Source organism: Uranotaenia lowii, chromosome 2, assembly GCF_029784155.1.
Source record: "Uranotaenia lowii strain MFRU-FL chromosome 2, ASM2978415v1, whole genome shotgun sequence".
In the NCBI taxonomy this organism is placed as follows: domain Eukaryota; kingdom Metazoa; phylum Arthropoda; class Insecta; order Diptera; family Culicidae; genus Uranotaenia; species Uranotaenia lowii.
The window spans coordinates 86,177,356-86,191,353 of record NC_073692.1 but is presented as its reverse complement, the minus strand read 5'-3'; the positions used below and the strand labels follow the sequence as shown (position 1 = coordinate 86,191,353).

The 13,998-nt window shown below is 39.2% G+C and overlaps 1 protein-coding gene across 1 annotated transcript in view; it reads left to right on the top strand.

The window, feature by feature from the left end:
• The first annotated feature begins 10,949 nt into the window (after positions 1-10,949).
• The window catches only part of LOC129745222 (tyrosine-protein kinase hopscotch), a 56,383-nt gene continuing 53,334 nt past the window's right edge, over positions 10,950-13,998 (top strand). The window contains exons 1-2 of the mRNA XM_055738160.1: positions 10,950-10,966; positions 11,852-12,563. Of these exons, the coding sequence (XP_055594135.1) occupies positions 12,315-12,563 (249 nt within the window). The 5' untranslated portion in view covers positions 10,950-10,966; positions 11,852-12,314. The remainder of the gene's footprint in view (positions 10,967-11,851; positions 12,564-13,998) is intronic.

Sequence of the window (13,998 nt, the reverse complement as noted above, 5' to 3'; positions counted from 1 at the left end):
TTCGATCCAAATTAGTCGTCAAAATTAATCCAGATAACTTCAATTACACTTGAAAAAATTACTAGAAATACCCTTGAAATAGGATTTTTCAGTAATACTGTAAAGAATTTTTTGGAGCTTTTAATAAGAGTATGTTTAAACACAATGCTTAACATCTTTTGAAATTGTTACAATTATTCAACAATGCATGATACCATTATCAAAATATATTTGTGTTTTGAGTTAAGCTTATCATGAAAATATCTTTGTATTTGAATGTCAAAAAGAGGTTTTGTTTCAACAACAAACAAAATATGAAAATTATTGCATTAGAATTGATTGTTGTTGAAAACGCAGGTTTCAGTGGTGGAAAAGAGTTATCTTCATTCATGTTTCGTCTGAGAGGTTAGTAGAATACAACTATATTAATTAGCGATAGCTAATTGTCATTTTCCACTTCTTATATTCCCTAACCGTGAAAACACTCATTTCTCAATGAGTACTTTGATATTCTTACCCAGAATATCTGGCAACACTGTTGTGTTACCACGAACTCAACTTGTGTTGTCTCGCTTAACCGTGTGATGATGTAAACATTTATACCGCGTTTATCATCATTTTTCTTTTTTCTTCATTTGGCATAAGAGAACTTTACAGATAGGGAAAATGTGTTTTAAGTTTTGAATGTATGTATGTATGTATGTATGTTTGTATGTATCCACCTTGGGTTTGCGGCAGCGCCGCAATTATGGCCAAGAAAATAACCTGCGCGTCTATCTTGGTTACCACGCAAAACAATCATAGCACTCATTGAGACTGCTGAGGGAATAGAATCGTAAGCAGAGGCACTTACGGTATCCAGGGTTATTAGGGTAAAAAGTCTCGAGAAACTATAACTGTATTGTTGACTAACCAAGATAGCATGCAAATTATAATCCCGCCCCCAAGGCTTCCGAAAAAAGAGTGCGTCCTTATTTCACAAAAAGTAATCAAATACTATCTTTTCCTCAGCTATGCCAATTCCCTTGACATAAATTGCGAAACGTCCAGTATTCGAAACGGGCAACGAGCACATACCGCTACCTGTTCCTTTTGCAATGTGTTTTAAGTTTTGAATGTGTATAAAAACATAAAAATATAGATGGTTCAAGATGTGTGGCCCACGATTCCCCATAAGTTATGATTTGTCTATTGGTTGCGTTTGTGTGACTTATTGATGTTTCATCAAAAATTCGTTTTCCACGTGAAAGAACATGACAAAACTAAGATCATAAGCGTATAAGCATATTTTTGTTATGAACTTTCGGTCCCCCATCGATGCAATTAGCGGTTGCTTTTTTAATTATTTTAGTAATTTTTTAAACTTTTTTAGGTATGATAAATAAAAGAAGCATATAATGCGTATTTAAGTCAACAACATATAGAAAAATATGCTTGAGCAAAGCGACGACGATGACAGTTGGATTGAGATTTTTATCTCTTCACACATCTGAGATATTCAGAGTGGCCCACGTTTCCCCATGGCCCACGTTACCCCACTCTCCCCTACACAAAGTTTTATAACTTTATCATCAAACAGAACAGTTATTTATTGCAAACTTCACCTCGAGAAATGAATTCATAATAAAAACATATGTTGAACAATCAATTGTACGCCTTCGTTCGATTCCTTGAAAAAAATCACACAAGTATGTCTCATTTGGTTCATTCTAAGTCCAAACTTACTTTTTCATAATTAATTGAAGATTATAGGGGAATTAAGGGTCAAATTTGACACAACTCCATTTTCCGAAGCATGTGGTAGCTCAAACAGCCTTCATTTGATTCCTCGAAAAAATACGCATGATTGGTCTATATTTTATCACAGAGAACAGACGTACAAGCTAGCCCACGAAACTTTTGTAAAATTTCCAGCGGCATTAGTTTAATTATGAGTTCATATATACAATTACGCTTTTTCGAAAACTGTACACTTGAAAATTTGATTTGTAACTTTTGAACGGCGCAATAGGTGCCACTGTTTAAAGTCAATTTTCAACATATTTTTTGGATGTCTGCATTTGAAATTTTACACACTTTTTTGAAGATTTTTTGTTCGAGCTTGTACGTCTGTTCTCTGTGATTTTATCACAATTTTCTAGTCCAAATCAGTATTTTTCTGGATTGTTTACAAAATATAGGAAGGGGGGGGGGGGGGGGGGGGGGGGTGTGTGGAGGGGATTATACCTTCGTTCGAAAGCTCCTGTGGTGTTCAAAACTATGTCCAATTAATTTTCCGGGCATTTTCACTTAAGGAAAGTATATTTTCATAGATTTAGTCTGTGTAGGAGGGAAGATACTGAATTTCTTTGTGGTTTTTATACTTTTCCCCCAATGTGCAATGGTTTCAATTTCAACATTCCAAAATTAATTTTTTGGCATTGAAAAACAGTAACGAATAATGAAAAGGTATTGTAACTCTAGTCTGCTACTTGCCAATATTGTTCTTTAGGCTCTGTGGCAAAACAATTTGATTTAGGGAACTTTTCAAAGTTTCCAAACATTTCTATGTCTAGTCGAAAGCTACGGAAGATGTTCATTTGATCGCACCTATGCGTGCCTGTAATCGAGTAATTAAAATCAAATCGCGCGTCAATGTCTTACGGAAAGTGTTCGATTCGCGTGTTTCCAATCGATCCCAGGATCAGCGCATGTATTTTACAGCGAAAATATCCATGTGGCTTGCGCTAATCACACACCGTCATGTGCCGATGTTTTGACAAGGTTCGGATTATTACGTTTTATATTTGCGAATGCATTCCCTTGTTGCCGCTTTGAAGGGTATTATTGAAGCCATGAGAAGACTATTGCGTGTGGTGAATGAAAATTAAGGATTCGAGGTTGTTTAAGTAGTTTTCTAGAATACTTAATAAACAAAATTGATCACAAACAGTTTGGCTTCTAAAAACGTACAAAATAATGGCTGACAAGGAATTTTCGTTTGCTTCGAAGTTAAAACGTGCCGCACGATGATGTAGGTATGTGGTATAAAGTATTTATCGCGTTTTGGTATTATCAACTTTCCTGAAGAGAGCTTCTAATGCAATCTTAAAAATTAACGCAACATACAGTATCAAAACACACAACATGCGTCAATACTTTCTATCATTTGCCTTCAGGAAAAATTTGGGAAACAAGCCTGAGTTCATGAGACATTTCAAACTCAATTCTATCTTGCATCATCGAGTCAAGCTGTTGTGCGTTTTGTTTCGCCATTCATTGTATCGCTACTATTGATTCACCCTTATGAAGCGCTGGAATCAGTTAATAGCCCATTAACGAAATTATACTTCCATCACCCATCCATTCTTCAGTATTCAATACTGCCCGGATATGGAACCGAAGAGGAAATTAAATGGCATTGCTCATGTCATTACCAACTTATATTATTTAGTTGAAGTATCTTTTTGTGCGAGTTGACGGTACATTTGAACCTTGGTTCATAAATTTTACTGTCTTTATCAAACCTTATCTGTATTGAAAATATAAGGTTTACCGAGCTGGATATTATAGAGCAGCCCTCTATGAAAAAATCAAATCACGTTCTTAGAAAATTTGCTGCCTTAGGAGAAAATATCGTAACATCCTCAACCGGGTCGAACTTGACCGGCCTTGACTCGTAAAAGCTTTCATACATTGTACAATATTGAATACTAATCGAGTTGTGATGCCGTCAGAAATGCTGCCGGTTGTGAAAAATGTGAGAAAATTGTGTTACAGATACCATTCAGCTACTGCTCGACCAGAACGTCATTTTTAGAAGAACCTCATCCTCCCCCCCCCCCCCCCATAACTAGTAATCGAATCACTCCAGCTAGTGCATGGCACGAGCTTTCATCACAAGGGGTTGAACTCCCAATTCTAGATCATGTGAATGGGTTTTGTTTTTGCCAGGAAAACAAGTTTTATCGAAGCCGAACCCGAACACGATATGGTAATTATTTGATTCACTTAGTCACAATCAAATACGCATTCGTTGATTTCTAAACCAACAACGAACGTGGGACGAAACGGGTGACGTATTAGAACATTGAGAATTCTTGAAATGAACATAACACTCGTCTCGTGGGATGGCTCATTTCAAAGTACAATAAATACAATGAATTAATGAAAAAGAGTTATTTATCTTCCTCAAAGACTCCTCTCGGATGTATTCGAAGATTTAAACTCACTTATAGTTTTTCGCAGTTAGTTGAATTCGGTTTTAAAGGTTTGATTGGTGTTTCAATTATTGGGGTATAGCCGCACCCAAAAGTTACACCTTGTCCAAAAAACTAAAATTCATACCTTTTTAGATCCAATAAGTCTCCACGCGCATTAGTAATAAATGCATAAAAACGTACCATAGCTTAGAACTGTTTTGGTTTACATTAAGCGTATAAGTTTCTTCAGAAAAGTTTACAGACGCTTTCATAAAGATTGTTTTTGTCGTTCTTCCTATAATTTGGATAAAAACCAGAGTTGCTAGCAAACCGGAAAAAAAATTGAAATATGTACCCGGAAAATTTTGGGATTTTCATTTTCACATCGAAAAAATGATAAAAACACGTCACTGGGCAAAAGTAATGTTCGCAAATTTTTCAAAAAATATATTCCAAGTTAATTTCTCTAATATAATAATAGTTCTCGACAGTCTTGGAATACTTTTACCTCACAACCAAACATGTAAAACCTTTTTTTGAAACTGATGTTTCAATCTTATGCGTTTTTATTATTTAAAAAAATGGTTAATTTTCTATATCTGGAATCTTTATTCGTCAAAAATCGAAATTTTACCAGCCTTTTCAAAATAACTTTTTGTGTTTTCTAGTTTTCGACAACCAGTCTAAGTTTCAAGTTCAATGTCAATTTTTTTTAATATATCTTATGTATAAACATGGAGGCGTTTTCTTTGTTACCACCATCACGTATAAACGGACGGTCGGAATGAAGTGAAATTTGGTATCAGATGGTTTTTCGGGCCAGAGATGGTTTGTAGAATAGTTTTGGGAATCTCATTTTTAATGGAAGAAAGGCTCCCATACAAAATCATATCCTCCTGCTATCTTCTCATATATAAAAATGGAGGCGTTTTCTTTGTAACATGAAGTAAAATTTGTATCCGAGGAATTTTCCGGTCAGGGATGATTTGTATAATAGCGTCGAAAATCTCACTTTTTATGGAAGGAGACTCCCATACAAAATCAACTTGAAATGGGACACAAATCGAGCAACTTTAAAACGATTTTCATGAAAAGTAATTCACGAGCACGAATAATTAAAAGATGTGTAGATGAAGTTAAACATTTTCTAACGATTTATTGAGGAAAAGGTAATACGAAGTTTACCAGTACGGTTCGGTTTTTGTGTGCGCTCCGATCGCTTTTACAATAAGCATTGTTTTGGTTTCGAGTGCTGATCGAGGGTCAATTGTGATACTTGGTGCCGTTTGGTCTTTTTTTACGGAAGTGAATTGGTCAGATTGCTGATTATTAAGAAGAATTTAGATCTATGATGAATGAAAGTTTTCCGAAGAGGCTGTGCCGCAAGTCGTCGATTTTTTCTTCCCCGTTATGTGCGAAAGTTCGTTGGCGTCGCGCGCGGTTGTGTTAGTGTGTTATGCCTGTAGTCGGCCTGCTTGGATTTCAGGATAATCAGAATGAGCCGAATTGAGGCGATCTTTTTACCTACTTGCTAGATTGAATGAAAATTTCGTGGTATGCATTAATTTCTGATTGGGATTGTGATTTTTTGGGTTTGATGACGTACTTCGATTCCGACCATAATATTTCAATTTGTGGTGGTGAAGCGGGATTGAGGCTTTGAAAGTTTGGGTGCGTCGTGCATAGGTGTTGGTAATTTTTCAGGTTCAGGAAGTGGAATGAGAAAAGTGCGGAGAGTAACAGCGATAGAATGAGCTGGAAGAGTGGATTTGCTGAAGAAAAAAACTTTGAGAGCAAGCGGGCTTTTTTGTTTTTGGGTAGTGTTTAGCATAAGCGCGGGATTCAAAAGCATATTCGACACCGTGAAAAAGTTCCTGGAAGAGATTAGCTTTTAAAAGGAAGTTTTTTCCAAATGGATACTCAATCCCGGTGGAAGAGTTAGGTTGTAATGAGAGGTTTCGTATAAATTGTAAAAATGATCTCGGTCGCGTTCAACGGGGTTCAATAGTAGACTTGGCTTATGTTTTTTATGATTTGCAAGTGCAGTGAGCTTTTGTGTGTGGGTTGAAGACGGGGTTTTGATTGCTCTGTTTAAAAAAAATCGGAATACAAATAAATTGACTTTAAGTGTTGTGAATATGAGATTTCTATGCAGAATACCAGAACTGAAATCCAAATCCAAACTTGCTGACGATTGCAAGAAACCGTATCCTTTTAAATACTTATTATTATTATTTTATATTCTAATTGGATGAATTATTATTTTATTTCTTTTTAACATTGTTATCATTATATCATTAGATATATTCTTATATTTTTATTTTATATATTCCTGCATTATATTTTTCCTTATTCTTAAGATCAATATATGATAAATCATATATTTTAAGAAGGAATGCATCTGGGGATAACCTGAAGAAACTATTGCAAGCGGAGTGGGTTGCCAACCATTGCAGGCTTCTGAGGGTTGGATGCCTTCTTTCGACGAACCATCGGCCGTGGAAGCCCTAGAAGTAATTCGAAGGCCGAGCCACACAGACATAGGCAGGACCTTGCTACCGATGGGGGAACCATACATACATACATACATACAAAAGGTAATACGAAGTTTACCGGGTCAGCTAGTAGTTAATAAGCTAAATATGATCTCGGAATAGAAACAAATACAATGTTCAATTTTATTCAAATGCTTTTAACTATAACCATTATCAGATGATCATAAAAAGATTTTTTGTTTTTTTTTTTTCAAAATTGGTATCACTCTATCTAGTTCCTTCTCTGGCGGAAGGAAACTCTTAGAGAGAGTGGAAGATTTTATTAGATCATTTTTACAAAACAGATGTTGCTTTTCATTCTTCATTCTTCCGAGATTTGCCTGATAGATCTTCGGGACCACACAACACCGCGATGCAGGCTCGAAAAGCGGACAAAGTTGTGTACTTCGGATATGGCGAAACAGGCATTACAAAAACCGCTGCCCAGTCCTACGTAAAGGTCGAAAAAGAAAATCGATGATGCTGCTGTTTAAGGTCGTCGCTCAACTGCTGGGACCACCAGCAGAAATGAGCGTAAGGTCCGGTTCGTTGTGGATTCCGGTGCTTCCCAGCACATGGTCCGGGACGAGACAGTTCTAGAGGACGCCCAAATCCTCGCCGAACCAGTTGTCATCGAAACAGCAAAATCGGGAGCAATTCTTCGAGCAAAACGAAACTAGTGTTAAAGAGCGCCATTGGTTAAATAATAAAGCCAATTATTTAGAATAACGTTATTTAAATTCCTGAGCTTGAAAAAATTTGCTCTCTGTTAGCAAATGTGCCGAAAGAGGGAAAAGGCGCACTTTTCATAAAATCAAGTTCTGTTTGAGTATTCTGAGGAGGTATTTGCCAGAGGCAAAATAGTCGACAGCCTATAGTGTCTCGACATGATCTGATCTGGTCGACCTGTTCAAAAAGCACTGCTTGAAAGCCAAACAACAGTCCAGCAATGGCTTATGAGACTAGGGATTCAGGTCTCACTTCAGTGCAGCAGTCGGTTCGTTACAAAATGGCGGTGGGTATCTGTCGTTTACCACCAAAACTCGATCACCATACTGTCTGCGAAAGTTGTATGACCGGAAAGCAGGCCAACAAATACCACAATGCTGAGCTCCCTCGCTCGGGTAGACCACTTGAACTTGAACATTCCGGCGTTTGTGGATATATGGAGGTTCCAACGTTCGACGGGTTTCGATATTTCGTCACCTTCATTGACGATTACACCTATTTCAAGGTCGTGTACCTGCTCAAACGCAGGAGCAAGGTCTTCGAGTGATTTAAGCAATACGAGGCAATGACTACAGCACACTTCGGTCAAAAGCTGTGCAAGCTGCGATGCGACAACGGGCGTGAATACATAAGCAATGAATTTCAAAGATTCTGTGCTGCGAAAGGAACTCAGATGGTATTCACGGTCCCGTATACTCCGCAGCAGAACGGCGTCATCGAACGAGCCAACCAAATCCTGATGGAGAAGGCAAGAGCAATGGATCAGCAAGCAACCGGAGGCTATGTGGGGTGAAGCCGTTTTGTGCGCTGCGTACTTGACGAACCGGTCACCAACTCGAGGACTTGTGGTTAACAAGATCCCCTATGAAATGTGGTTCGGTCGGAGGCCAAAGCTAAACAATCTGCGTATTTTCGGGTGCCTAGCGTACGCACTGGTCTCGAATGACAAGCGACAGAAGCTCGATTCCAAACCCAAATGCCTGGTATTCGTGAGTTATGCAAAACACGGATACAGCCTTTGGAATGGTTCGAAGCGATCCGTCGAGATTCACCGTAACGTGGTCTTCGATGAATCCATCCTCATGGAACCTCAACTCAAACACGTAGATCCACTTCCCTCATCTACCGAGAAGCCAGTTGAGAACCCATCAGAGCCTGAAACCACATTTGAGCGGTTAGCCGATGTGCATGCGCCCGAAAACATACCTGAGCGGTCAGCCGATGTGTCCGAGCAGTCTGTCGATCTGCCTGCTGATCCCAATAACGCTGTGGTCAACAGTGTGATTGTGTAAGACCAAGAAGAGAGCGACTACGAGAGCATCGCGGAGTTTCGAAAAGATGACGATTATGAACAAGATTCCGTCAATCCTGAACCGGTGCTGAGACGAAGTCAGCGAACTCGAAGAGCTACTCATCGGTACGTTGCTAACGTAGCCGCAGTCATTCAGGAGGAGCTACCTCAAAACATTAGTGAGCTGAAGCGCCGGGACGACTGGGACTCCTGGAAAGCCGCCATCGACGAAGAGGAAATGGCAGCTCGAAAGAGTACAAAACTTGGGAAGCGGTTAGCTTACCGCCAGGTCACAGGAAACCCATCCTGTCTAAGTGGGTGTTCACCGTGAATTACGGTGGTCGCTACAAGGCTCTATTAGTCGCGGAAGGGTGTTCCCAAAGACCAAAATGGAGAGCGTTCGTAGAGTCTTGGCTTTGGCGTTCGCACCGCCTTGGCATGGTTGTTCAACAGATGGACGTCAAAACTGTATTGCTCAACGGGATTTTTGAAGAGGTTATCTTCACGCAGTTGCCAAATGATTAAATCGGCTAATCGAAGGTTGCAAATCGACGGAAAACTTGGTTTCGTTCCCTTAAAGAGTGACAGCAGCGTTTACCGATCCTGCATTCGAGAACTCATCCTCATTCCATACGTGGATGACATGCTGATTTCCGGAAAAGATGTATCCGAGGTTATCTGGATAAAAACCGAGCTTGGAAGTCTATTCCAAGTGAAGGATCTGTTGAAGGTTTAGACTTTCTTGGGAATGACCATCAAGCAAAACATCCAGAAAATTCGCTGGACGAAGTTGAACGATAGTGAGCAGTCGTTCAAGGAATTGATCGGTTGTTTGCAGTATCTGGTGACGTCATCTAGACCAGATATCTCTACTGCGGTATCAGCAAATATCAGGCCAGCATGGCGGATAGGCGCTGGCTAGGCCTGAAGCATGTTCTGCGATGCCTTCGAGGCGTTGGTATTCCGCAAAAACGCGAATCGAAATCCACAAATTGGATATGCGGACAAGGATTTCGCTAACGATTCAGATGATCGAAGATCTGCATCGAGCTATACAAACTTGATTTTCGGTAATCTAATTTTGTGGTCAGCAAACGGTCAGTCTCTCGTCGACCGAAGCTGAGATTGGGGCGCTATGTCATAGAGTAAAGAAAGGTTGTTAGTTAGCAGACTTCCTGGGTGAATTAGGTGTGGTCAGCATTCCTTGTAACTTGATGGAGGACAACATTCTATGTACCTGGAGGAGGCACGAAACCATCAGCGGATGAAACTCTTGGATGTCAAGTATGCGTTCATCAGAGAGACTGAGGAAGCGACTGAGGATCAACCAGCTGATGCGTTTACGAAGGCAAGGCACGCGAAGCTGTTCGGCATTCTCTATTTGGGAATTGAGGGGAAGTGTTAACTCTCACGTTTTCGGATCCACATCGTTCTGGATTCCGGATCGCTGCCGACTCCTCCGTGGGAAAATAAAAACCACATTGTTTTGTTTTGGTTTCGTTTTCCTTTCGCGCAGTCAATTCGCTAATAACAGTAGAGTTGTTTTTGGCATTTCGTACGCACACTTGCTGAGCGTGTACAGATGAGACGGGACAATTAACCTCAAAAACTCTCGGTACAAAAAACGGGCAGCCGGTCAACGAACATGGTCGTTTTTTGAGGTTAATTGACCCAAAACTGAAAAGTGCTAGTGAAACACCCAGCATAATGTCACGAACACTACCAGCGGCAAATAGGACTATAGAATAACGTTTTGACAGATGATAGACGATGATGACAACATTACAAATGTCGTCATCGTACACGATCAACTTAGCTAACCCAGTAGGTGGTCAGAGTAACCCAGCAGTGTTGGCAGTTTATTCTGAAAGAAATTAAAAAAATCGATTTAGAATTAAGAACTAATTCTGAGTATGGGAATCAGTTAGTTGTAAGCGACAAAATGATAATCGCTATACTAACAAGTTAATGTATAACAACTTGCCGCAGGGAATCAATAAACTATAACTCAATTCCAACACAAACCTGCGTCTGAAATCTCATTTCTCAACAATATCTTACTTCTGTTCCTATTAAATTCTAATTTTAACAGCCATATTAATGTAAGATTTTTTTTTCTTTTCTCTATTTACAGATTGTGCGAACGAAATCCCAAGTAACACCGTAGTAGACTCCTCAAGCCTCTTTTACAACCAAAACTTCATCTATTAGTCTGCTATAGTTACTTGGGATCTTATCAACGTCGAAAAAAAGTGAAGAAATTTTACCGAAGTTTTATAAAACCAGTTTTTTTTATTTGTTGTATCTAGTATTTACTCGAGGATTAAGTTTTTTTTAGATCTGAAAACCGATCTGAGTTGGTTGAATTTTTTATGTACTGTGTGTCTAGAGAACGAAACACCCACATTCAAATTTTCTCATATTTTGAAAGTTTTATTAGCGGAAATTCAAAATTTTGATATCACCATATGACTAAGTTTTCGATTTTCTAATGCTTTGTTAAAAGCACCAATTTGTAAAACAACTCGATTGAATTAGGCTAATAAATTTAGAAGTTGTTTTAATTTGATTTTTTTTTTATAATTTGAGTTTTCATATATCTTTTTTAATTTTTATCCTGAATTTTTGAATTCTGAAGCCAGTGACAATAATATTTTATAACTCTTGTCAATGTGCTGAAAATACATATAAGTCTGAAAGCCAATAGATGTTTCCCCAACGAACGTATCAACACTCGATGTGTTTTTATTTACGTCTCAGAAACTACAACAATATCACGCCGCCGTTTTCTAAACTACAAAAACCTCATTTGCATGGCCATTGAACTCCCCGCGGAAAGTGTCGGAAAAAGTGAATCTAGGAATGTGACCGACAATTCAGAAAAACAGTTTTCTCCGCGACGAACGCCCGCCGCCACCCGTGAGAAGCAAGAATCTTCTCTGGCTCTAGGTCAGGGTTAGGCGTTATCAATGGAGCGAGATGAACCGTCAGTCGATCGTTGGATGCAATTCGAGCGGGTTGTGATTTCTGTTTGCCGGTTGCTGGTTGTAACAATCATTTTATTTCCGGAAATGTTTACTCTGGCAACAAATCTGGCTGTGTGCATTGATGATCAATTTGTGTTTTCCTTTTCCCAGAATTCGACAACGATAGTTACTTAGGCAGACATAGCAAGTACATCAACAAAAACAGCAGCATCTGAAACATCGCCTGAAGCTATGTCTTGTGCGCATAAACATTTTGCATCATAACAACGGAGAGTACGAACTGTGATAACATTTTCGTTTGTCGCCATCAGCCGGCGCATTACTGAATGCAACGAAGAAAAGCGCCCTTCAACTTTCGAGACCAGTGAATTGTGATTATCTGAAATGTTTGTTTATGCTAGTATGAATGAAAGTTAAAACTTCCCTAGTGCCGAGTAGCGTTGTGGTGTAACCGAATCATTAGTACAAACAATTCGCGAAATTATCCGTTACCCAGGAGGGGTAGTAATCTGAATAGTGTTTTCGAAACAAAACGGAAACCTGGAAATAGTGGTGTCTATAGGATTCCCTTCCACGGGGAGGTGGGTGGAGGAGGGTCATTGAGCAGCAGCAGATGTCGACCATGTCGGGTGACAGTGGCAAGTGTCAGGTGTACATTTATTTGGATGAAAAATTTATAGACCTACCGCTGGACGAGGAAGATACATGCGAGGATTTGTGCACCGAACTTTGCAAACGGTACAATATTGGGCCGGTCGTTCAGCTGCTGGTAGGTCTCCGGATACACGAGGAGCGATGGTTTCTGGCACCCTGCGCCAAACCTCAGCCCGGCAAGAAATACGAGTTCCGGGTGCGATTTAAGGTGAGTTAAAAGGTTTAAATTTAATCTAGGGTTAATGTTGATGAAATGATTTTTTTTTTCTTAATCTTTGAAACATGTTTGTTACATGGATGAGAGTTAGAGTTGATCAAATTAGTATTGGAAACATATAACATGAAAAATTCGATACACTTCAGGTTCAAATAGCTTATTTTGTTTTAAATTCCATACTATTATTTATGTCAAGACATACAATAAAAATATTTGTAGTGATTCTTCATGACTCCTTTAGGAAATCCCAGAAGAGACAGTGAAGAATTGAGATTTAATGTTACCCTATCTGACAAATGCAATTCTTCCCGAACAGCTCAGCTTAGTTTGGTTAACTCAAATTTAAAGCTTCGTTAACTGTTTTCATCTATATAGATATAAAAAGCAATTTCTGTATGTTTGTTTGTTTGTTTGTTTGTCCTCTATAGACTCAGCCGTCTTAATAGCTAGAAGTCTGAAATATGGCATGGATGTTCATTAGGACCAGGAATGATGAAAAATGTTTTCAGATTCTCGGATGACGCCTTTTGAAGGGGGCCGTCCATACAAGACATATATTGTTTTTATTTATTCATTTAATGTCTTCGAAGGATAATTTCGCACAGACTTAAACAGACAGTGCTAAAAATTGTACACAGACCTATTTTTGTACACTTGTTTTGAAATGCCAAAATCAAAGTGCTGGAACACTCTCTGAAGTAACGGTTGCACGTGTCCATTGGGTTGAAGTATCCATACGTTGTTCGGTGAGCGGAAATCCAAAGTAGTTGTTGAGTTCGAAGTGGGCGTGTAGGAGCGAATAGATGGACATTTTGTAACAACTCACTATTTTCGATGTTACCGCTCAGAATGTCATATGTGAAAAGACACTGTAAGAATTTCCTTCTACGGGACAGCGTTTCTAAATGAATAAGGTTACATCGGTGTTCGTAAGATGTTGTGATTTCTGGATTCCATCCTAATTGCCGTAGAGCGAAGCGAATAAAGGCTCGCTGGACACCTTCGATGGATTGGCTAAGAGTTAATTAATACGGGGCCCAAACAGGAGCTGCGTACTCGAGAATGCTTCTGACAATCGAGCATTAAAGAGCCTTGTAAGCATAAATATCGTTGAAATGAATAGTGTTACGACGAAGAAAGCCAAGCACTGCGTACGCCTTTGCGATTGTGGTGGCAACGTGTGTGTGGAATCTCATCCGACTGTCAAAGATTACACCTAGGTCCTTAATTGTGTCGACCCTTTCCAAAGAGCAATCATTCATAACGTAATTATGGCGGAGCAAGTTGCGTGATCTTGAGAAACTCACTAGTTTACACTTTTCTACATTTACCAACATCCCGTTCAACTTGCACCACCTTAGAACAGCGTCAAGATCATTCTGCAGTAAAATACAGTCAAGTGGTGTTGTGATTTGGCGAAAAAGCT